The following is a 25,509-nucleotide window of genomic DNA, read 5'->3' as shown; positions in this document are numbered from 1 at the left end:
TGCAGCTTGTTGAAATCTGGTGACACAATTACACTCACAAGCTCAAAACACTTAGATTCTGTCCTTTTTCATGATTCTGTCCCTGCACTCTCAAATCCTGAATTGTAGATTGATTACTACTCAAATTTGTTGCATGTGTGTGTGTGTTTACTGCTTCTTGTACAAGCCCCCAGTGTTTGGTTATGCATGGCCACCTGTGTGTGTGTGTGTGTGTGTGGGGTGTGTGTGTGTGTGTGTGTGTGTGTGTGTGTGTGTGTGTGTGTGTGTGTGGTGTGTGGTGTGTGTGTGTGTGTGTGTGTGTGTGTGGGTCTGTAACTGGGTAACTCACCCCGCCAATACTATGAAGAAGTCCAAGCGGTTCCAAGTGTCTCCAAGGTAACACTTCTTGCCGAAAATCCCCAGAGCCACCATCTTGATCACCATCTCAATGGCAAAGAATGCAAAGATGAAGTCATCGAAGTTCTGCAGAAAGAGACACACACACAGAAAGTTAGCAATATGAAAAGTAAACTACACAAAGTCAAGCAGAGACTGATCGGAATGTCAGTTTTGCAGGTATTGACCCAGGTCCAAAGTATTGGGGAAAAAATTACAGTTATGATGTGATGATGACGGTGAAAGATGAAAAATGAAAGATGATGAAAAGTCAGAGGATTACTGACATAACTACAAAAAAGCTCATTAGGGAGTTGGGTTGGGAACCGGAGGGTCGCTGGTTCAAGTCCCCATACGGACCAAAGTATGGTGGTGGACTGTTAGCCGGAGAGGTGCCAGTTCACCTCCTGGGCACTCCCAATGTGCTCTTGAGCAAGGCACCTAACCCCCAACTGCTCGGGGCGCCTTTCCATGGGCAGCCCCCCCCCCCACTCTGACATCTCTCCATTTAGTGCATGTGTAGGTACTGAACATGTGTGTAATAACAAGTGTAAAGTGTATATTGTAATTTCCCCTTGCAGGATTAATAAAGTATATTATTAAACATTTTCATAATGAGTTTAGGGCCTCAATCACTAGTTTCAAGTCTTCTTCAGTACAGCATGATGTTCATTTAGCAAATTATGGTCCTATTTATTAAAAAAAATACAATAAAGCAGGGTTTTCTTTGCTTTGGGTGCTACACGCCAACCTGTCAATCAGGACAAGCAATAAGCAATGCTAATCATTGCACTGTGGGTGTTGTGCCTGTTTTTGTCTTAAACGTCAGCCCTCCCGTTGTGTGTTTTCACGTCATCAACGTTCATTTTAACATTTATATTTAACAAAAAATAACCCACTGAGGACCCTCAGTAAGGTGACTGATAATTCCTGCAAAGGAATCCTCTTTTCTCTTTGCCGCCAGGAGGTCAGGCTCTTTGTTGAAAGATAAAAGAAGAAAAGACAAAGATAACAGAATCCTCGCAACTACAAAGGATGTAGTGTCTAGCTGAAGGCGACTTCTGTAACTAAGACGCTAGCTGACAACATGGGTCCTCTGGCCTGAGGATGGCACACCATTAGATCACCCTGCTGCCGTAACAGGGACTCAAGAGACAAATGTCCTCCGATTCAGAGTATACAAAATGATTAACCTGGAACAAGCCAATCATTGCATTAATCAGTATTCCTGCCCTCATCATTCTCTGTCTGGCTTCTCCAAATCATTATCTGACTGGACTGAAGGAGAAAACAAGAGTGAGAATGAGGATGCGGAATTGGACAGGAATTCAAAGAAGATAACCTTAAAATTTTTGAAACATGAAAATCAATAAATAATTGTCAGAAAGGCAGAAAAGAAGGAATTGGAGATGAGGAAGGAAAAGAATACAGCTCAAAGTCAAAAAATGAAAACATAATTCTGGAAGAAGATCAAGGCACAGCACACCCACTGATGATGAGTCATCCAAACATGAACAGAGTATAAATATATCAAATCTTGTTAGCTTAGGCAGAAAACCTCCCGTTGCTCTAAAGTTGAGTAAAATGTAGAGGGTCACACAGGATTGTATATGTGTGCGTGTGTGTACTCCTCAACGTTCTCATCAGTCCCATCCATAGGCTGCTGAGCAAAGCTTAGTCCACGCAATCATGTGATTATATTTAAGCAGCCTATATCAATGATCATGTTATTTTCAGCAACTGACAAAAACAAGGAATCCAAAAAAAAACACAGATCTTTATACCGCCCTTTGAGTTTGTTGAGTCAAACTCGGCACTGATTGTTTATGCTTTGGCTGTCAATCGACACTGACTGGATCGTCATGGACATCACTGGCTGAATATAGATAAGATAAGATGATACTTTATTCATCCCACAGTGGGGAAATTCCTTTGTTACAGTAGCATTCTCAACAATAACAGCAAAAAAACAAACAAACAAACACAAGAAAAACAGGCAAACAGTAGACTATGAGAAGAAGGTAGACTGAAGTAAAGTGGCGTCAAGTAAAGGTTTTGTAAAGTAAAGTGCGTTTGCCATTGTACAAAAAAAACAAAAACAATATTGCAGTGTAAGTAAGTGACTTTAAAATTAAATTGAATATGTTATTAAAGTAATAAAGCAAAAGTAGGTAACCATAGTATAAGTTATATTCACCAGTGACCATAAATAATACGGAAAAAGCAAGTACTTGTAATGGAAAAATATATATACAGATAAAGATATACAGGAACATAGGAAAAGATACGCTGGCATATGTTGAAGGAAACTGCTTGGACTACTGACTCCAGGCAAACTTTAAATCATGTGTTGTCGCTAAAATGCGTGTGTGTTGTCGCTAAAATGCCAAGTAACTATGCCAACCAGCCCACCTAAGGGTAACCAACTGATTGGGGAGGAAAGAGTCTGCTCTTGTATGTATAAAGTGTCTATTAGTATTTTGCATTAGTCCTTTTGGGGATGCTATCTAGGATGGGAGGGAGGAAAACATGCTCTGGTATATTGCCATTGCTTTAAACCAATCCCAATCGTCTTGCACCGGAGAAAAGCCGCAGTGCCGCTGCAAAATAGGCTCGGAAGGAACTTGTTTTGGTGCAAGATGGGTAAGTTTAAAAGTTGTTTTAGTTGCACAACAGAAAACTCCGATTGGACAGATAGTCTAGCTAGCTGTCTGGATTTACCCTGCAGAGATCTGAGGACCAGGTAACCATAGTCCTAAGAAATCGAAGCCGAAGGTAACAGATAACTGGCCTAAATAGGTGAAATCTGGCAGAGTTTCCGGCACAAATTTAGCAATCATGGAAGTGGAACGTCAAGGATATAGACTGGATTTTGCAGAAATGCAGGAATGTTGTTTTAAAAGCTACAACACCAGTACCAGTACTGTTACCCTTAATGTGATCATGATACCGATAGAGTACTTCATTTGAAATAATCCTTCCGCATTTCATTCTTTGATTTTTATTAGACACCACAGTGTCAACTCACTCACTGAACTGAGCTGCTGTGGTAGCGGGCATTAAATCGAAGAAGGCTTGCAGTGATTGGCCGCAATTGACATGCTAATTATGTATTTTTGTACTTTTCCAAGTATTGCTCCCCCCATTTTCAAACATAACCAGACGCTAACCATGGTCTCATCTTTGGAGAGTATTCATGTAGCCTGTCTAGAAATCCCAACAGATTTTACTCAAAATATTGCACTGCTGTTTTCTAGGGGGTACAGCATATTAGATAGTTGGTTCTTAGCAAACAGCTGCCCCAGGTTTCTCCCTAATACTGTCCGTACATTGCTCCAGATGTTTTACACACCACTCATTTACTCCAAAGAGGCAGAAGAGCCTCAGAGCAGATTGCTCAGTCATGCATATAATCTCCCAAAAGAAAAAGATTAAAGAACAAACATTGTGTTCACTGTTTGATCTAAATTTAATGTACACTGTCTCACTGTTGGAACCAACTTGTCTATTCTATGGTACAGATGGCAAAAGATCCAGTGGAGACAGGTACTGTGTTGACTCACTATCAGGTGACCATCAATCCCTGTTGATTGATCCTCTCTGAAGTTAGAAAGCCCAGAGCACTGTAGTCTCTGTTACTCTACTGTTGACCTTCTCCAGTATGTGTGACAGATTTGTGCTACCTTCATTGACAAAAGGCCAAATATAAGGGGAGTCCCTGCTGTTCTCCAGTACTCACTATCGTTGCAACATGTTACATTAAGGAATGAAAGTTCTTGATCTTTGCCCATGAGAGTTCAACAAAAACCTTGGACATGGATGCATTTGTTAAAATTGTTGCAAAGGGAAACAGGATACTTAATGATTAGATAGATAGATAGATAGATAGATAGATAGATAGATAGATAGATAGATAGATAGATAGATAGATAGATAGATAGATAGATAGATCGATCATGTTCTGATTTTGCCCTGTTGGATTATATTTATGCTGCATACATAGTTAGACTGAACTTTGAGTATCAGCTTAATTAGTTGTTTTTTTTGTCACTTTTCAGTTTGAGTTTGAATAACACCAAATATTGGCGAGGATTGGTGAGGCGTCTTACTTGATTAGGTTTTAATTTTGTTTCAGAACTAAGCTCGTCCATGAAAAATACAAATTGAGCTGATTATGTAATATTATGGGTGATGATTTCATTTTAAGGGTAGGTAGAATTGGCCTCCACTGACTCCAATCCTAGGGTAGCAGCAAATTTAGAAATGCTGCTTCGCTGCCTCCCAATTTCCCTGCTTCAAATTGTTCTTTATACATTAAAAGATAATTACATAGAACACCACTTTATTTATCCCCATGGGGAAATGAATCTCCTGCATTCATCCAAACAGCCTATTTCCAAACACACACAGCCATGAAATGGACTTGCATCTGATCTTGACTCTGGTAACTCTCCGGTTGGCAGCTATTATTTTGCCAGGGATTCAAACCAGCAACCTCCGGGCTACTAGTCCGCTTCTCAAACCTCTGTTCAACCTACCAACCAAATCACCCCAACTTTTTATTTCTACCAGCCCACTAAAATATATAGCAGGTTAAATCATCCCCCTACAGGGAACTTTACAATGCAACCATAAAGCTTTAGGTCTACTAAAATGTAACGAGATGTATTTCAGGAAGGGGAAACTAAATAAAAACAAAAGACACAGAAATACAGTTAGATTGAGCTTTGCCAAGCTTTTTTTGTAGTCTACGGGAATTAACTGTGACGTGCCACTGTTCAGCAAGTTACATTTTATAACTCTCCCTTAAACCACAGCTGTTTCTTTTTGCGATTCTTTTTAGCTTTACATAGATGTACTGCTGAATTTGGATAGTGCTAGCTGTTTTACCCTGCTTCCTGTCTGTATGCTAAGCTAAGCTAATCGCCTGATGAGCCACATGCGAGTGCAATCTTCTCCTGTCTTCTCTTGGCAAAAAAAACTTAAATGTTAATTAACTATTTAGTTTTTTAGTTTTAACATTTTTTTTTGCTTGTTGCAGTACAGAAGAGGATTAGGGCCACTGGTGAAACATTTCTGTGAGTTCTGACTTTATTCTCAGCATTCTGACTTTTTTCTCAGAATTCTGACTTTTTTTTAATTCTGAGAATAAAGTCAGAATTCTGACTTCAATCCCAGAATTTAAAAAAAAGTCAGAATTCTGAGAAAAAAGTCAGAATTCCGAGATTAAAGTCAGAATTCTGACTTTTTTCTGGGAATTCTGACATAAATCTCACATACATTTTCACCAGTGGCCCTAATTCTCTTCCGTACTACAGCAATACGTTAGATTCTATATTTTTCATTATATTTCAGTTGTGCATGTTTCTGTGTTTTTTTTTATTGCAAGTGATAAAAAGTTATTACTTTCTGCCTGTTTAAAGTCTGGAGCAAAGGCCCAGTTGAACCAACAACCCTTGTTAAAGTTCATCTTTTTGAAAGACACTGCACACTGGACCTTGCATGATATTTACTTCTTTATTCATATTTCTACTCTGATATTCATATAGTCTTGCAACTGTAACAGAATTTTTCCTTCGGGATCAATAAAGTGATTCTGATTTTGATGAATAGATAACAGGGCACATCAAGTCCAACTATTGACAGGTGTTACAGTCCAAGACGCACAGCTCAGAGGGAACTAATGTTTTGAAATGAAGGAGCAGAAATACTTACAACCATGCTGAGCATAAAATGACTACATTGCTCTCTCTAATACTCCATCCCATCTCTCTTTTGTCTCTTTTGCTTGAGACAGAGCCATTCCTCTTTCTCTACTGCGGAGTAATTACTCATCTATTTTGCATTAGCTCGAGCCTGCATGCCAGCAGAGCCCATCGAGCTGTATAAGAATCCCCTTTAAGACTGACTGAGAGTGATAGGGACTATGTATTTACACATCTGCACACTGATACATACAGTACATGCATACTTCAGCATGCATCATGGGACAAAGCCTTTAAGGACTCTTCATAAATGAACACTGAGTCAGCCAACTAAACCCTCCATACTGTTATCATTTCAAACATGCACACAATTACACATGCAGACACACTCTACGTCCAGCTGGGTTTCAAAATTCATTAAAGTCAACAGGACATGACAGCCTGAGGCGTTCCCGCTGGAGCGTACTGGTGTGGCAGCACATCGTAACACAGCCTCTGCAATCTCGGTATTGATTCCCCGAAACTACATCATTGCGCGAAGTGCGTTGCATGATCCTGATGAACAAGGATTGGATTTAAGATCTGATGACACCGCGTGTGTCCCAAATGGAAATGTGTGAGTTCACTCTCACCATGGTTCGCTGGCTGTACATCCATGTGGAGACCAGAGAAGCTGAACACAAGCCTGCCTCTGAGGTTCAGAGACACAGGTGACCTGTGCTTAACGGCTCACTGCTCTCGCACTTCCACATTTCTGCCCTCCATTGCTTTTACTCCCTGTGAGAACACTTACACAGGGACAGAGATTTTGAACTCCATTGGATATTTTCTGCAACTTTTGGAATGCCCCCAAACAATAAGACTTTCATATTATGTGCAAACAAAACAAAAAAAGTTCCTTTAATATCACCCAACCTAATCCCTGTTCAGACACGCCTTATGAAATTGGCTTTCATTCAGCGTGACAGTCACAAAAGGGTGAAATAGGCCAACAACTGACAGAGAACTCATGGTGAGTCGATCCAATCTAAAACTCTTTGAAAAAGTGAGGGATGAATACGCAAAATTAAGTGGTAAATCAGATAATATAAGGGATGGCAATGCAACATTTTTTTGGACAACTGAAAGCCTACAATGGGAATATCATAACTCACATACAGTTTAAAAGGGACAACTTGTTATTCAGGTTTAGCATGTGTTGCTATTGCATATTGTGTTTATTGCTGCCATGGTATTGCACTGCGTCTCTCCGAGATCATTTGTCAATGAAACGGTGTTGGCAGTACTGTAAAGTCTTAGAGTCTTTTGCTTGTGTGTAGGTGGTCTGCTCATCCTTCTATATTTATTCCAAAGAAACCACTGTTGCTGCTGCCAGAAATGGAAAAACCTTCACTTCCTGTGCACCAGGCGGACCCTGTGAGGACTTACCAGACACAGACTGTTTATAACAAGCAATGGTCAAAGCTTCGTACCGCAAGTTGTGGTTGCAGGACTTAATACTACTAAGCAACTATTAAGTAACAAACTAAAAATGTGAAAGTATTTGTTTACATCTAAATACTGCACATTACGGGGCGGCCTCCAGCTCACCCAGTAGGAGCGTTCGCCCCGTGTTGATTGAGTCCTGCAGTGGCCCGGGTTTGAAGTGTGTCATCCCCCTCACCTCTCTCCCCCTTTAATGTCTATCCACTGTCACTACAATAAAGGGAAAAGCCCCCCAAAATAATCTTTAAATATTGCACATTAGAGGAATTTGTCACAGTAGACATCTGACTTGTCATAGCAGGAAGACCACATACGTAGCCCACTAATAACATGTGGCTCATTCTATACAAACGTCTCAGTAAGCCATGACAGTGTGACAATAAGCGGACACGCACACTACCAAGACCCTGAAACAACCAAATGGAACTCAGACAATGTAAATTGTACATGCTATCAGTTAGCTAAAATTTCTATATTAAGCATGCCCTATATGATTTTAGAGTACATTTATTATCTAGTGTATCCAAGTCACTGACAGAATAGTTTGGTAACGCTGGCTTGCTATTCCACCAACACTGGCGGTGGGCTCCAGGGGGGTTGTGCCGCTGCTACCGGGTCCGGAGCTCTCCGTGTCCCGCTGGAGATCAGATCAGATCAGGTCGAGGTCGGCTGGTGCTTTCTAGCGATGTTTCCACGCCGGCCGAGCCCCACTGACGGCAATCCGTCCGCGGCTGCAGGACCTGGAGCTCACCACCAGGGTTTCAGTTGGACTGTTAAAAAGTGTTGAGATAATTAAAAGGTATTTACAGTATTTAGAAGGCTGCTAGTTAGCTAACGCTTGCTTTTATGCTACATAAATAAGCCGGACAGAGTTGTCCCTCATCTGGCGATAGAAACCCTGCTGTCCCCGGCCGTCCTGTTGGCTCAGAGCTCCGCAGACTAAGTCCACAGGTAAAAATTAGTTTTGCACCAAATGTATCGCAAGAAGTGTTGCAGAAGTCGAGGGCTCAGACTCGCCGCTGTGTGATGGAGAGAGCACACTGCAGCGACAGATTCCAGAGGTTGTAATCACTGAGTTGTGGTTTTACTGGAAAAGTGACTAAAGTGAAAAGAAAAAAAATAACGAGTACAGATTTTTTTTCATAAGCTCTCAAATCCTATTCTACAAGTGCTCACATCGCATCTACGCGCTTTTACGTTGTTGCACCGTATTTACCTTTATACTGACAACACTGGCAGCTGTCCACTTCTTCTTTTCTCTTTTTGTTTCCATACAAGTCAACTTTTATGCCGATGAAGGAAAAAAATAATAATGGGATGCTCACTTATGTCTTCAACTTTCTGCCCCTCTTATCTTCTCCCTCACTCTTGTCTCCATGCATTAAAAGCTAGATGGGATTCCTGCTGTATGTGAGCTACTGGCATACTGTACCTTCTCTTCTTCCTCCTCCTCCTCCTTTTCCTCCTCCCCCGGTATACCACTAACTTCCATCACTCTCATCTTTATTTTCCTCTTATCTTTTTTCTCCCGCTGTCTCCCTATATCTCCCAGGGAAGGCATATCACTCGCCCGTTACTGGGATTACGTCGGCTGCAGTATTTCACTGTGTGCACGGCTACAGTCTGTGTTGTGTGTGTGTGTGTGTGTGTGTGTGGGGGGGGGGGGGGGGGGTTACATTTGCTTGTCTCTGAATCCCCATGTGTATACTGTAAGTGTCATTTTGATGTGCTTACTTGTAACAACTTGTACTTGACTGTATATTGTGCGCGTATGTGCTTGTACCATGTGCTTTTATGTGTCTGTGTATGTGAATACACTGTATGAACACACATAAAGCCAATCTGTTCTCACTCCCAACTCGACACATACTGATGCTTGGTCAGTGGCCCTCAGCATCAGATCCTGACACACAATGCACCAGCATCTGTATGAGATGTACCGGAATGATAAAAGATCCAAATCCACATGCGGAGGCAGCCTGTTGGATAGGTCAAACAACACAAGACTTTCACGCAGAAGAAGGTTTGTGTGCTGTTCGTCCAGTGTGTCACTTACATGAACATTTTCTAACCCCACCAATGACCTTCCCCTGACCCTAGTCTATATCGACCACCTGTCATTTAAAGGATAGTCGTGCTGACGGATGTCCCTCATCTTCCCCTTTCTTTGTGTTAACATTCTAAACTCCAGTCGATTCAGGAAACATCTTCTGAGCAAGAACCGACAATCCAATTTTGTCATTTTGATTTGCTCGCTTACAATAACTTGTACAACATTCTCATCACACACTGCAGCCATTTAAATTCCAGAGCTCACCTCCCAACGTGCACATTTTCCACCAAAAGTTCCTTCCTGACGCTATATTGCAGATTCACCATACACCAAGATGATTGTGATTGGTTTAAATGAATGCCAATAATCCAGAGCAGATTTTTCTCCTATGCTAATGTTGTGTGGATTTGCCAGACCTTTCTCTGCAGCACTGTGGCAAAAGGTCTGGCAATGTGAGACTACCCTAACCCAAACTAAGTGGTTTTATCCTGCACTTTGAAATATTATGTCAAGAGGTCCCGACCCAGCGTGTCAAAAAGACACCAAGGGATCAAGACAGTATTTGACAAGTTGGGAGTATTGATCAGACAACTTCTTTCTTTCTTTCTCTCCCCCTTTCTGAATTATGTATTTAGGCTTGCTTGTACATCTCAGCCTAAACCGAGACAGCCCACACAGCCCTGTATGTGTGTGTGTGTGTGTGTGTGTGTGTGTGTCTGTGAACGCCCATGTTACTTCTCACATTGCCTGAGAACAAGTCTAAACACACGTGTCCGCCAGGCGCACAACAGACATCAGCGAGCTTTATTGCGTGTTATCAATGCGTCAAGGGAGTGCCAACATTATACGCCCTCTCATCGCCTCCTGAACGGAGCCTTTATGTACTAAGTGCACTTAATCACAAACGCTGAGTGCACTTAAACCCCCCCCCCAGTGACTTGACTTGACACGACTCACTCCAAATCCTCAATTGTCAAAGCAGTTATTATGGATACAGTATTGTGCCCAAGTGTAAAGTGACGCAGCCCTTGACGAACAATCAAGATCTGCAGATCAGAAACATTCCTACACATGATTTAAATATTTCCATGTGTTTTGCACATGAGCTCAGGCTGTTGTGGTTGAATAATCAGCAGCAAGGCAATGCAGGGGGAACTTGTTGACAGGAGGTCTGTCTTTCAAGAAGGAGGAAGTCCACAGCAAGTGTCCATCAACAAGTCCCTGACAGCCCACCAGTCTGTGCTGCAACTGACCCTGACCTCTGATCTCCATGTAGGGTTTGAGCCGGAATTCATTTCCCAGGCATAGTACAATGAAAGTATAATGAAATTTCTGCATTTCAGCAGAGACTTCGTTGTGGATATTCAAGTCGATGCTTGATTTTCCAGCACCCATGTAATGGCACGTCCCAGAAGCGTGCGCTAAGCCGGCTCTCCGCTTCGCTAAAGTTCCCCCCTAGGTCTATTTTCACGCAGGCCGAGTGGCGTTCACGCTAAACCTGCTTGAGCCGTGATTCACTCGTAGAAGTGACTCACGAGTCGCGAGTCTCTAGTATCATTAACTCGGATCAGAGTCCTACTACAATTCAATGGAAAATGATAACAGTGCCACACACAAACCTCTTGCAACATTAACTAGTACTAGTTCTAGCTATCTTAGCTGTCAAATGCTTTATATTACAATTTTGTACGCAACAAGAACTCTACAAGTCAACTCAAGCGACTGAGTGAGCAGAGAGACAGTCCGAGACAGGTTTCCCAACCAGACAGAGCCGGAAGGTCGCAAATCATGCGATTCATTAGAGAACTCACAAATCCTCGATGACTTGTTGTGAGTTGTCAATGACTCATGAGTAAGTGAGTAAGTCAATCGCGGATATCAGCCGGCTATGAGTGGACCTGTGCAGCAGCAGAGGAGTGAGTGAAGTCTCTCCATGAGCTGAGGGGAATGAAATCTACAAAAGTCGTTATTTCTCTTCTGAAATAACATACAATGTTCTGCATGTAGCCTAGCTAGGCCTACTGTAGGTCTGGTGTATAAATGTAGTATGTTAAATGCAATTAGTTCAAGCAGACAGTCTGAAACCTTGCAAGCTAGGCTAGGGGACATCTCACAAGTCCTCGATCATTCAAGGGACTCAAGTGGATCGCACAACCCAGATCAATTTAGGGACTCAGAATAACCCGAATCCTTAAAAGGAATAAAGTTTGCCAGCCCTAACAGTGAAAGTATCCAGTCAATCTACCAAAAGACACCCCCCAATATTGTACACGTCTCTTCTACAACACCGTGTACAATGAGAAATTCATCCTGGACGTGGAAAAACATAATAATACCATACCAACTTTATTTGTTAAGCACTTTACAACAACCAAAGTTGACCAAAGTGCTGTACAGAAAATAAACAAACATATTTATAATTAATAACCATACAATTTAAAAACACACAAAGTAGCAAATAAGAACATGTAAATGAAGTCGACATCTTACTATGTGTCAAAAGCCAAAGAGAAAAGATGGGTTTTAAGAAGGGTTTTAAAAACAGATAAAGAAGAGGCCTGTTTTACATGCAAAGGCAGATCATTCCATAGTCTAGGGGAAGACACAGCAAAGGCACGGTCCCCTCTGAGCTTACGCTTAGTTTTAGGCCCAGTCAGGAGCAGCTGATCCTCTGACCTGAGAGCGCGGACGGGTTTATAAGAGTGTAGAAGCTCAGAGAGGTATGGCGGGGCAAGACCATTTAGTGATTTAAAAGCAAATAACAGAATTTTAAAATGGATCCTAAATTGAATAGGAAGCCAGTGTAGTGAAGCTAAAATAGGGGAGATGTGCTCATGTTTACGTGTGCCCGTTAAAAGACGTGCTGCTGCATTTTGTATCATCTGGAGACGGGTGATGGAGGACCCACTAACCCCCACATATAGTGAATTACAGTAGTCCAGCCGTGTAGTTATAAAGGCATGGATTGCAGTTTCAAAATGCTGCCTTGACAAAATTGGCTTTATTTTGGCCAGTTGCCTCAAATGAAATAATACACCACAGATCCTTGAGTAGTTAGAGTGGAAGGTAGATACTAGCGTTTTTAGATGTTCAACCTGGTGACATCAACGTGGGTCATGAAATTGTGATGGGCATTTTTCACTATCTAGCTAAAAGACTCAAATCTATCGATCAATGGAGAATCCACAGATTAACCCCAAATAAAAATAATGATCAAGTATAGCCTTACATTTAGTATTTTTTGACAAAGAAAAAAATTATTTGGAAAGCTAACATGGCTGTAGATGGTTAATTTGTTTAAGAATAGTGTTCTAAAAGTTGATTAATAAAATTAAATAACTAATCAAAGTAGCCATCATTCTGCAACAAGTTGTCGAGAGGAACAGATACAGATGAACAGATTTATTGGATTAGTCACTTACTAATGCTTTATAGATTAGTCATAACCCACTCATGGGAAAAAGAAATGCCTTGCAGAAATCTTTGTGGATGTGTTTTTACCTTCTATTTGGTAGTAATGCCTTTAGAAAGGTTAGTAATCCATTTAGATATGCTTAATATGGTGTGTATAAAAATAGGTGATTGGTCAATGGTAGACAATGACCCTCAGAATCCAGAAAGAATCTCTCTCCTCTCTCCTGGTGTCCGTCCCTTCATGCGTCCCTACTTTACTAAAGGGCGTCTTAACACATGGGAAGTATATTTAAATGTTTATATTCTTCTCGGCATCAACTCTGCCAAAACATTTCCCTGCAACCTTTCCGAAAAATACATCTCAGCCACTATGTATGCTAATTCTGCCTGTCAGAAATCTGAATGCTATTATCAAAGGGGTCAGATGATTTCATCACATGAACACACACACACACACACACACACACACACACACACACACACACACACACACACACACACACACACACACACACACACACCACACACAGGCGGACACAGGCAGGTGGCCGTGCCGATGGAGGCTCTGTGTGCCTCATGGGGACATGGAGGACAATAGAGACGGCTAACTGTAATCTGCCATTCTCTTGAGACACACTCCTCTCAGATGGAGGAAGATAATATTGTGAGCGAGACTTTTTAGCTCTGTTAGACCATTTATAGGAGCCAGGGTAAACGCATGCAGACATAAGATCTGACATCTCCTCACTCACATTTATGCTAGACTGTTAACGTCAACCTGTTTGTGTGTGTGTGTGTGTGTTGTCTTGTTTAACTATACTCGTGGGGTCCAAAAACCGGCAGTCCAGTATACTTGTGGGGTCCCGACAGCTTTGTGGGGCCAAAATGCTGGACCCCACAACTTTAAAGGGCTGTTTGAGGAATAAGACTTGGTTTTAGGATTAGGGTTAGAATTAGGTTATGGTTAGGGTGAGGGTAAAGGGTAGGCATTTAGTTGTGGTGGTTAAGGTTAGGGTAAGGGGCTAGGGAATGCATTACGTCAATGACGGGTCACTACAAAGATAGTGTCACAAACCTGTGTGTGTGTGTGTGTGTGTGTGTGTGTGTTGTGTGTGTGTGTGTGTTGTGTGTGTTTTTGTGTGTCGTTTTCAATCACCTACAGTCCTAAGTAGTTACCTTGTAGCAAAAGCTCGGCTCCGCACAATGTCAGAGCTAGCCATAGACTTTAAAAAATACCTAGCAGTAGGGAAGTCGCCATTTGTTGTGGACTACAGTTTACTGAGTTGGCATTAGGCCATGGTTTTTGAACGGATGTGACAAATTTGTGTGAGGGGTTGGCGCTGGAGATGTGTGGTTTGTTTTATTTTGTTTATTTTATCAACTAGCCGTACTATACTGTTTCATGTGCAGCACTCAAGCTAACGCTAAAGAGGAAAGTCAGCATGCAACATGGCATCCAGCAGGGAAGGCTGCCATTCGGTGTGACTACAGTCGAGATCTGAGATAAGGCACTCATCCGGGACTAGGGACCATTTGCGTTTCATGCCGACATATCAATTCATGATAGTGATCTATTTATTATAACTACATCTTATTCAATGGTAGTATAAAGGAATATATACAATTTAAATGTTTTCATTGCCTATTTTTCATACATTTTGTATTTTGTTTTGCAAGTTTTTACCTTTTGACTGCTGGTAAGTTAAGTGTATTGTGTATTGTGTTGTGTTGCTGATTATGTAACCAGAACGTGTGAACAGTGCGACCCTGTGTTGTGTTGTTGAGTATGCGTTTTACACACACTGATGCTCTCAGTTCCTAACAGATAGATAAAGTTAGTTGACTTGAATTAAATATCACAGAAAATCAAGGCAAACAGGCAAACCTTCCTTTAAGTTACCGCCACCGCTAGCTAGCACGCTTGGTTGGCAAGGTGCTACCCAACGCTGAACCAAAATGTTTCAATTAACTTTGATAAAGTGAAAACACACAGTGCCTTGGCTAGCAATGCTAAGGGGGTGGCAGTAGCTCTGTCTGTAGGGAGTTGGGTTGGGAACTGGAGGCCGGTTCAAGTCCCCATGCGGACAAAAGTACGGAGTTTGGATTGGTAGCTGGAGAGATGCCACTTCACCTTCTGGGCACTGCCAAGTGCTCTTGAGCAAGGCACCGTAGCCCCCCAACCGCTCAGGATGCTGGTCCAGCTGGCAGCCCACTCATTCTGACACCTCTCCATTTGTGCATAAATAGGTCCTGAGCATGTGTGTGTGTGTGTGTGTGTGTATTTCAGGCTTCTGTGTGATCACTAACAAAGTGTACACAGAGTGTAAATTGTAATTTCCCCACTGGAAATCAATAAATAGTAGAAATTATTAAAAATAAATAAAATTAAGTAACCACACCCTAAAGCATAGCCTGCATTACTGTCTATTTTTCAAATAAATTAAACCATATATGACATCATGCTGTATTGGAGGACTTGAAACTAGTAATCTAGTCCATCAAGTCATTATTAAAATATTTTCCTAGGTAATGAATTGAATGAGAAGTAGATATAGACTTCTATACAAGCCAACATCTTTTGCATCCAGTGGAGTTGCCCCCTGCTGTAAATTAGATAGAATACAGGTTTAAGGCATTTCCGCATTGGCTTCAGGTTTCAGTGCCAGAAGCGCTGTTCATTATCCTTTACAGTCTATGATCTCAGCAAGGAATTCAAAACCATGGCATCTGCCTGCCAACTCCTCTCCCTCCTTCCTTCTTTCTCTCCTCTGTCTTCTCTCTGTGCATCTTTCTGTAACTCAGCGTTCCCATTTTATTGCCAATGATTTAATTTGCTTTCCACGGACATCTTGTTGTACTGTAGCTGTGGGAGGACAATGGAAGGTTAAGTGTGTGTTGTAGCCTTCCGAGCAGTATGTGTTCCATTGAAATTTCTCCTTCAGGAAAAAAAGAGACAATCTTTAACATTAAAGCTGACATTATACATTATAGCCAAAGTTTGACATTTCTTTGAAACTACTCCAATCGCGTAAATCATCCTTTATCCCTTATTTTTTCACTCTTATATGGAGGCCTTCCTGAAGTCTGTACTTCATCTGCAGTCTGTCAAGGTTTATTTATCATCTGGGATAAAGTGTTAGAAGGGGGATAAACCATGGATAAGCGTGATACTCTTTTTGCTTGCTGCAGACATACTGTAGATAATGTTAAGGTGTATGGAGCCAGAAGGATACATTGGGACATTTATGTTAGATGTAAAGTTAAAACAAAGTGCAGTACAGAAATGCAAATATGTAATTTAGACATAGTTTTGCCAATACACAGCTTTTCCATCCCCAAGTTTTTACAGTTTACCTTTGGGGTGGCACAAAAGTCTGTACTGACAATTGGATCGCAATCCATTCAATAGTTGTCATGAAAATATGCACTCAAATCCACAAATGTCAATCTGCTGGTGGCATAAAAACAGACTGACTGACCACCTGGCAGACAACATTGCTAGAGTAATGATCGATTGAATGAATACTTTCCCTATAATTCCAACCATGTTGTAATAAAGCTGAAAACAAGGTAATTTAAAGGTATAGTGCATCGTTTCTGTCGCCCCCATGAGGAATGCAAAAGAATGACAACAACACTGTCGTTGCATCCACATGACACGAGCCCTCCCTAATCACGCACCACCCCCACCCATCCTCCACGCAATTAATTGTTGCCAAGGAGGACACGGGGGGGATTTAAAAAAGAAAAATAAATATTTCTCCGTGCAAAATTTGTCTGCTGATATAATTTTGTAAACATAGCCATACTGAGAAATCCAAGTAAAGTTGTGTGGAGTCTTAATTAGCTTTGTATCAACTCATTTGGCGATATCTTGAATGGACGTTCATGAAAATAAAAAAAGCAACAAAGAGTGTCATTTAAATAAATTCTAAATAACGCCACATGGTAACATTTCAACAATGCTGACACAAGCGTGGGTCATCTTTTTCGCTACCCTGCAGCTACACAGTGGCCTGTGACCATTACAGTAGCCATTAGCTTAGTCACGAGATGAGAGCTCATTTAGCCTGGATCACAGAGGAGAGCTGTGGAGAGGCCTGGCAGTGCTTCATCATTAGCCTGATGCTAGCAGGGCTATGTTAAACACAGGCCTGATCTGAGAGTGCAGGCACTAAATCAGTTCTCTGTGACTTTAGCCCTCGGGTCCACATAAGGAAGATAATTGCGGATATTTCAGATAGTAACGTATAAACGTATCAAATGTCCTTGTTTGTTTGTTTAATTTTTAATATACACAGAAGTTAAGCAATGAAAAAAAAAAAAAATCAACATCAGTTTAAGTATACACTGTATTTAGAATATTTTCATCGCTTTACACTTTCCATGAAAAAGCCCTTTGCCAACGTGACTGAAGCCGTTATCTATGCTCTCTTTAAATCCACCAGACTCCATTGAAAAAAACAGTAATTTTACTTCTGCCTCGATCGGTTAGTTTGTTTGTTATTGTGTAACTGTGGTGTTTTAACCAACCCGTTGACTCCCTTTAGCGTCTGTACGGGACGCAGTGCTGTAAGATGATGTAGTGTGAAGAGTGACAATGGTAGCGAATAGTATTAAAGACCCACAGTTCGTGCCACTTAAATGTACATTTTTAATCTCCACCCAAGATCTTTCCCTTATCCTAACTAAGTGGTTATGTAAAAAAAATTACGCCAAACGTGTCCCGACCCAGAGCGTCAAAAAGTTACGCCAAGGGTCCTGAACAAGCGTGTTGGAAAATGAGGACTAATGGGTACACAGAGCGTCAAATATCGTCACAGATGGGATTACGTTACTCTGCGTCTGACTGAGACACTAAAAAATACTTTTTTGCGTCAACAACCAACACCAAAGGCAACTGACTGGGCGCCAGTTTTAGTTGAGAATAAGCACTAAATTAAACCATTTTTGCCATATGGCCTATTCTTCTGTTACCACTATTCTGTGTTGTCAAAAATGAATTTATACATAATGTATTAAGGTAAATATTTGACATGACCAGGGTACAAGCGGCCAAAATGGGTTTCCTCAGGAGGGGGGGCTGGCGTCTCCCTTAGAGATAGGGTGAGAAGCTCGGTCATCCGTGAGGAGCTCGGAGTAGAGCCGCTGCTCCTTCACGTTGAAAGGAGCCAGTTGAGGTGGTTCGGGGATCTGGTAAGGATGCCTCCTGGGGGGCTCCCTAGGGAGGTGTTCCAGGCACGTCCAGCTGGGAGGAGACCTCGGGGAAGACCCAGGACTAGGTGGAGGGACGTCCAGCTGCGAGGAGACCTCGGGGAAGACCCAGGACCAGGTGGAGGGATTGTATCTCCAACCTGGCCTGGGAACGCCTCGGGATCCCCCAGTCGGAGCTGGTTTATGTGGCTCGGGAAAGGGAGGCGGATAAGCGGATGAAGATGGATGGATGGATGGATTTGACATTTAACATTTGAGGTTGTAAAATCAAACCTTAACTCTCATTAAGGAAAGTAAAAGATGAGGAGAGACTGAGGCAACGGGATACCAAGGGTGCAACAGGAGAGAAAACTGGAAAGCCAGTATATTCCAGACAGTGTGAGACGAATCAAAGACAGGCAGGCGAGAGCATGAAATTGTTTGGTTTATGTGCCTTTACGACCTCTTAACATATCGGTGCGGACAGCGGTGGGCAGATTGAAATGGAGGAAGCGAGGAATTAATGGGAATGCATTTAACCTCCAGGCTCTACAGTCATCTGCGCTCCGGAGAGGAGACCCACGGAATTAAATCACATCTCATTTCCCTGAGCAGAGCGACGGAGGGAGTTGATTGGCCCCGACTGCCCAGCAACAGAAGCCTCAAACTCTCTACTCCTCATGTTTCTTTTCCGATGCCAATACCGAGAACTCGATAACCCTTCCTCAACGATACCTTTTACTGTCCCAATTTTATAAAATCCCTTTTAACAAAAAGAAATACAACGTTACACATTGATCCTGCCAGTCTTCACGACATGCAACAGCCAATCACAAGCGTGATCAGATCTTGGTAAAAGCATGCAGCATGCTTATTTTCTTTTTCATTCTTCTTTCCTTTCCATTATTTCTTCCTTTTTTCCCCTATGCCCTGCTTTTTATTTCCTTTTCTTCCAGCTTCTTCTACTTTCCTTCCTGTCCCTGCTCTTCCATTTCCTTTTCTTTTTTCACTCAAATGTAATGTTTTAGATTTCATAAGAGAAAAATGATGTGTATGCATCCATTTTTAAGAGGAAAGATATGATTGCTTCATTCAGAAAATGCTTTGGATGAGTAAATGTCGTACCCTATTAGTGGACTTCCATTACAGAAAGTATATACTTGGACTAGGGCTCGATTTTTTTAAAATGAGATATCTCATTTTGGCATGAAGCTGCTCGGTTTCACTGAGTCAGTGGACAAGAAAATAAGAGAACTTTGTTCTGATTCAATCTATTTGGAACCACTTTGCAAGCACTTTATCCTGTCACTGCAGAAGATGTACGGTGACAGATAACGCGGATCCATTCAACTGTCTCAGTCCGCCTCATTCCCTTCATCCGGTGTAGAGCAAAATGGGTTTTCTATCCTCTGTGTTTTACAACAAAACAACAATGACTTCTCCATTAGTGTTTGTTAGGTTAAAGGAGGTCCATAAATTAATGGAAACGCCTCCACACAATGTTGTTGTTTATTTTCCCATCTGAGAGAATGCAAATGGAGGGCGGTGCAAAGGCCAGACATGATGGAAAATATTGTTTCAGCATCAAAAGCACTGGTTTAGAAAATTGGCCCCATACCTCTCAGAGTTCCTGCTCTCAATCATCTGTTTCGACGTGTTTGAATAATCTGCCATGAGGTTTTATCGTGCTGTAATGGCTGACGTTTCCCAGCTGTTGCTCTGCATTTGTTGTCACATCCAGGTGAACGTGACATTTCTAATGTGTGTCTTCATTCCTCTCCATGCTCGTCCCACTGGAAGGCCTTTCAGTCGTTTGTACTTGTCTTATTGAATAAAGATCAAGGAAGATAAGTGACTGCTGGTGATAAATGTGTAATAAAAACTGCGGCTGTCAAGTTTAAAAGATGTAGGCATTTACCAGGCAGGGAGGACCTCACAAAATGGCATAATTGACTTGCATTATGGGGAATGTAGGATAAAGCATTTTTGGATCTTGTTTCAAAGACAACAAGTAAGGCTATGGGTTGGCTTTGGCTTAAGAAGTAGTTCTTCTGACACTGAAAACCAAGTGTTAACCTCACGCTACCAGAAATTAACTAGTTGATACTAATACTAGTGATAGGTCACTATTGTCAATACCCACTGCGATACCACGGTAAAAAAACGCAACAAAAAATCCCATGCATTCCTCGTGCATGTGTATTTTAGGATAAGAATAACATGGTAACACCTAGGCAGGTGGCGTGGCGAGGGGTTAGGGACACTTGTTTCAGTAAGACACACACATACTGTAGGTATCATGATATTCTGAAAATAATGGACTCTTTTAGGTCAACGCATTCTCATAAACTGATTAGTATAATATCGTACCACAACAATTGGTATGTTATCCTAACTAAGAGGCGACCACTGGCCTGTCACGTGTCAACCAGGCACATACCAGTTATCTTTAGCTGTTTTTACAGTTAATTTTAGCCAAGAAACTGTTACCGGGAACCGGGTATCGACTGTTAGTCGTTTTAGAGGCCAACAAAAGTTAACTTCATGCTAAGATAAAAGTAACATGTACGCACCAAAACAATTTAAGATAATAAATAAAAAAGAAGATTGTGGTTTGGATTAAATAAACGGGACACAAACAGGTGTTTCCTGGGTAAAAGTCTTGTGTTTTCCACTTAATTTCTTCTGGGACACAAACTTCGTTCTTCCTCTTAAAAGGCCTTTGTTGTAGTACCCATCCCCCCCCCGACCTCATCCCTCCACGGACCAGAGCACTCCTGCAGCAGCAGTCAATGTGGTGCATGCAGCAAGTCTTTGTTCTGTTCCTATTCTGCTTGGATTTTTCATGTTGAAGAGAATACATTCAATAAATAACAAGCCATAAACTGCCTTACCTGCAGGATCTTGCACCTCTCAGAGTCGCAGACGATGTCCTCGCAGGGATGAAACATGCCCAGCGTCACGCAGTTCAGCAGGATCACCAGCATGGACGCTCGCTCGAACCATGTAGAGGACAACAGTTAAGGAATATGACAAAGAAAGATGATAACAGCTGGCAAGCAACAAAAAGTCAAACATTTCTCTCAGCTCCCTTCATTGACCTCATCATCCTATTCAAATGACAGAGGGATGCACGTTTACCTCTTTCACTCCAATTGACTAACAACAAAAGGTTTTTGAGAAGAAAAAGGAGCCAAAGAGGAATCTCGGGAGTGGGGAAGCCCACCTGTGGCAGTCGGTGCTCCCGTTTCACCCTGTTACCCAAAGATCTGTCGACAAGGCGCGTTCTTGGAAAGTGTTCACATTATTGGAGGGCAACAAGATAAATGGAAAAAAAAAAGAACAGAGGCAGATGCTGAGATTCTGGGAGGCTGACTGAGAGGAGACTTTCAGAGCTAGTGATTGTGAAGACATCTTGATGCATGGCGCATGAATTGTATTGACCACAAGGTTGAAGTGGGCCTTCCTAATGTGGTTAGGTTAAATGACAGCCTAAGGTATGTGACTGCAATCAATGATGGGACCACACACACACACACACACACACACACACACACACACACACTATAATGATCGCTGTTGCATCCAGCCTAGTTAACAGTGAGAATAGTGTGTGTGTGTGTGTGTGTATTAGCAAAAAGGAATACTATTATCTGTAAATGTGTGTATGTGTTTGTTAAATGGTGCACGCAGGCCGCAAGGACAAACGACCTGTCTGTCTTATATCGCATTTGCCACCACTTGGTCATTCATCCTGCCGACCCATAATGCAGTTTGGTCAGCATGGCCCCACAGCTGACACAAAAAAAAGCAAGTGCACGACAAACGACAACAACAGGGAAAGAGGTTTTTAAGTTTTCCACTCTAAGCTGGCCATAAGCTGCCACCCCGGGCTGTGGTTTCAAAGCAAAATACCAGACAAAAGCTGTGCAAATAGATCTGTAGTAGAAAGCAAAACACAGAGAATATCAAATATTAGCTCCTTATTTCTACAGTTGATATCAGTCTATAAGGATCTGTGTTAGGTGATTCATCATAACAGGTGGAGATTTTAGATTTTTTTTGAATGTGGCACTATGGAGATTTTATCCTCTGAGGAACATGCATATCCCAACAAAATCTCATAGACATACAGCCCGACCCAATGGGTTGGTTAATGGAAAATAACGACCTGACAGCTTTCAAAGACTAAAGGATACTAACACATGCTTTTTCTCTCTTAAACAGCTGAAAAGCAAACTAATCTTTTACATTGTTCCCAGTTAGTACAGCACCAAACGCTTCCTAAAGATGAGCCCATTTCACTGTGATCATCACAGAAGAAGAACCCTGGATTTTAAATCCAAGGCACACAAGCAGGAGTTTTTTGCATTCCTTCCAAAAAACACCCCACACCCTCTCTTCCCTGCCAGACAATGTCAACGTCTCCATCAATATTCCTCCATTCAAAACACCCTGCAATGTCGCCAACAAAGCTATCACTTCCTCTATGGGTCACCCTGGTAACGTTAACACCTTGGATACGTCGCTGCTACTGTGGAAATGTTACACTACAACAGATACCATTGCAAAACAAACATACACCAATTCTGTTGTAAATGATGTTACTTGTAAATAAATGTGATTTGATTAATTTACTTAATGTATGGGTCATTCCACTGAGGCACAATGACCGATGGGTAATCTTGCTTCTCAACTTCTGGCAAACTGATGAATCAATGTTCAGTTCCTGTTGTCCTCAAGTCAAATTTGGCCCATTTTCAAAAAGGTTCCTATATCAGAAATGATGGTTTCTTTCAACCAAATTGTCAAAAAAAACAAAAAAAACAAAAAAACGAGGATAGTTCCCTACAATGCTCATAACAAGTAAAATAAATGATCTGTACAGTACTTTCATTACATTTGGTTTGAATCTATTTTATGACATTGCAAAAAAAAAAAAGAATGCTTAAAATAAGTGGGAAAAAATTGGAAAAACCTTAAAAAATGTGGTGAAAAAAGCAAAAAAAATGTCAACGCGCAGAAAAAAAGGGATAAAGGAAATTGGAAAAAAGTGACAAAAAACGTCAGGAAAGCGACTAAAAGACAACCAAATAGTTTTAATTTTAAATTCATAGCCAGAAAAACTAAGGTTGCATGGTCAATGGGAAGACAACACAGGGGTTAACATGGCTGAATACCACTTTTTATTATTTACCATTTACTCATCATTCCCATCATTCTCATACCTCACTTATTATTTATTTATTCATCATTCTCATTTCCTATTTCAGAACTGTTCATACTGTTCATATTGTAATAGAATAACATAATACTATTTATCCCAGTATCCTTTGCACTACGCTCCACATTTAAATATTGTTTATTGAACTCTTCATTGCACTCATGCCTCTATATTGTTTCTGTTTAGAGTGTGTATATCTTGTGCATATATTAGTGTGTATATATTGTTTTGGTTGTTTTGTATGTGTAAGCACATTGTGAGCAACGATGCTCCAAAGAAAAATTCCTCGTATGTGTCCTCATACCTGGCAAATAAAGCTGATTCTGATTCTGATTCTGATGTGCAGGCCGCTTTGCAGTGCACTTCCAGGCGATGTTAGTGCAACTTTTTCCTGAGAACATTGTTTTTGGAGGAAACTACAGGTGAATAGGGCAAATATAATACTTTAATTATTTATCTATTATCACCATCATTCTCTGAGTCCCTCACCATTTTTCAGTCCCGTCTGAAGACCCATCTTTTCTGTTCTGCCTATCCTTTTTTTTTTTTTTTGTTACACTGTTTCTACTCTGTAAAGCGACTTTGAGCTCGGGAAAAGCGCTATACAAATTCAATTTATTATTATTATTATTATTATTATTACCATGAAACTTCCCCAGTTAACTACTTGCATCGAGACAAGTATTACTTTTTTTCCCCACAGGACACATCTGAAGCTGTGGTGGAGAGGAGGTCACTGAACAAACTGTTATCTATCATGGAGGACCCAGACCACCCTCTCCACCCCCCCACTGGTCCAGCAGAGGAGCTCCTTCTCTAAGAGGCTCCGACAGCTTCGATGCCGCACGGACCGCTACAGGAAATCATTCCTACCACAATAAAACTCTTCAACACGTCATCACTGGGTGCTAGATGAGACTTCAAGACGCCACACTACTGCACCATGGGCAACCTGCACAATTGGTTAATTTACATTTTAGCATATTATTTAAGCAGTTGCGCATTTTGTTTTCCCTTCCTGTATTTATTTAAATATTTGTTCTTATATTTTATTCCTATTATTATTATTTCATGAATACTGTATGTATGTATATTTTTTCCTAGTATCTCATTTATATTTATATACTGTGTTGTGCGACTGATGTGCGTGTGCTGCTGTAACATCGTAATTTCCCATTTTGTGGGGATCAATACATATCCATCAATCCGTCTATCTATCTATCTAAATGTGTGAATATGCAACTTCGCTTTTGTCTAATTAAATACGTGCGTATGTGCATACATTTCCAGAGAAATCTAAAAATTGGCTAAAGCCAGTTTCAACATTCTTGTTTCATTTCATTGAAAGATTAGAGCCAACGGTTTCTCCAGAGGGAATTTAGGATAGCTCTTTCTGTATCACTCTATAAATCAGAAAATACTGTCAACAGATACAGTATCAACAAATGAGTCAACCCTATTTTTATTAATAAAAGGCTTTGAATGCTATATGAATGAACTCTGCAAATACATTCAGAATACAGATAGGAAAGAAACGGAAATGTTTGGTACTGCCGTGGAGGTTTCTGGATCAGATTGATATATGAGTGATGTCTGATAGAATTAATACATGATATATTTGGGATGCAATGAGCATCCATAACATGATATGTTTTGAATGCAAATAGCCTAAAATAGCCTAAAATCTCAAAATTGAACAGTCTGCCTGCAATGTCTGACCTTAATGAATGTGTATTATAATGTCCAATATCCATATTTTTAAAACACTAACATGTAAAAGGCACTCCACCTAGTTTACATTTCAGGTCAATATTAAGTCATGGGGAATGAGTAATCCTTTGAGTAATCCCAGGTTTTTCTTAACAACTACAAATTTGAGTGTAGAGTTAGGTGTAGAGTTTCAAAGATGTGGCCATTTAGCAGGCATAGTGCCAAAAGACACTGTGCAGTTACTTTATGGGAAGTGTAGGATCCAGGGTTTTGGAAGCTAAACCCATTACTAGCGAGGATATCTTGGCCTCTGCTGCTTTAATTTTGACCAATACATGTTTAATATGTCT

The 25,509-nt window shown here is 41.1% G+C and overlaps 1 protein-coding gene and 1 long non-coding RNA gene across 13 annotated transcripts in view; one reads left to right on the top strand and one right to left on the bottom strand.

Annotated features, from left to right (window-relative positions):
* The window catches only part of cacna1g (calcium channel, voltage-dependent, T type, alpha 1G subunit), a 323,409-nt gene that overhangs the window by 200,396 nt on the left and 97,504 nt on the right, over positions 1–25,509 (bottom strand). For all 12 annotated transcript variants that reach the window (XM_032502089.1, XM_032502097.1, XM_032502098.1 and 9 more), the window contains exons 3-4: positions 21,120–21,231; positions 329–462 (exon numbers count right to left, since the gene is read on the bottom strand). In XM_032502089.1, the coding sequence (XP_032357980.1) occupies positions 329–462; positions 21,120–21,231 (246 nt within the window). The remainder of the gene's footprint in view (positions 1–328; positions 463–21,119; positions 21,232–25,509) is intronic.
* On the top strand, positions 7,510–15,726 carry LOC116671144 (uncharacterized). The gene is made up of 3 exons (XR_004327209.1): positions 7,510–7,520; positions 8,625–8,629; positions 15,626–15,726. It is a non-coding gene; the product is annotated as an uncharacterized LOC116671144 (long non-coding RNA).

The sequence above is a fragment of the Etheostoma spectabile genome, chromosome 21 (genome assembly GCF_008692095.1).
Source record: "Etheostoma spectabile isolate EspeVRDwgs_2016 chromosome 21, UIUC_Espe_1.0, whole genome shotgun sequence".
NCBI classification, from domain to species: Eukaryota; Metazoa; Chordata; class Actinopteri; order Perciformes; family Percidae; genus Etheostoma; species Etheostoma spectabile.
The sequence above is the reverse complement of the archived record's forward strand: the minus strand, read 5'-3'. Positions and strand labels throughout refer to the sequence as shown.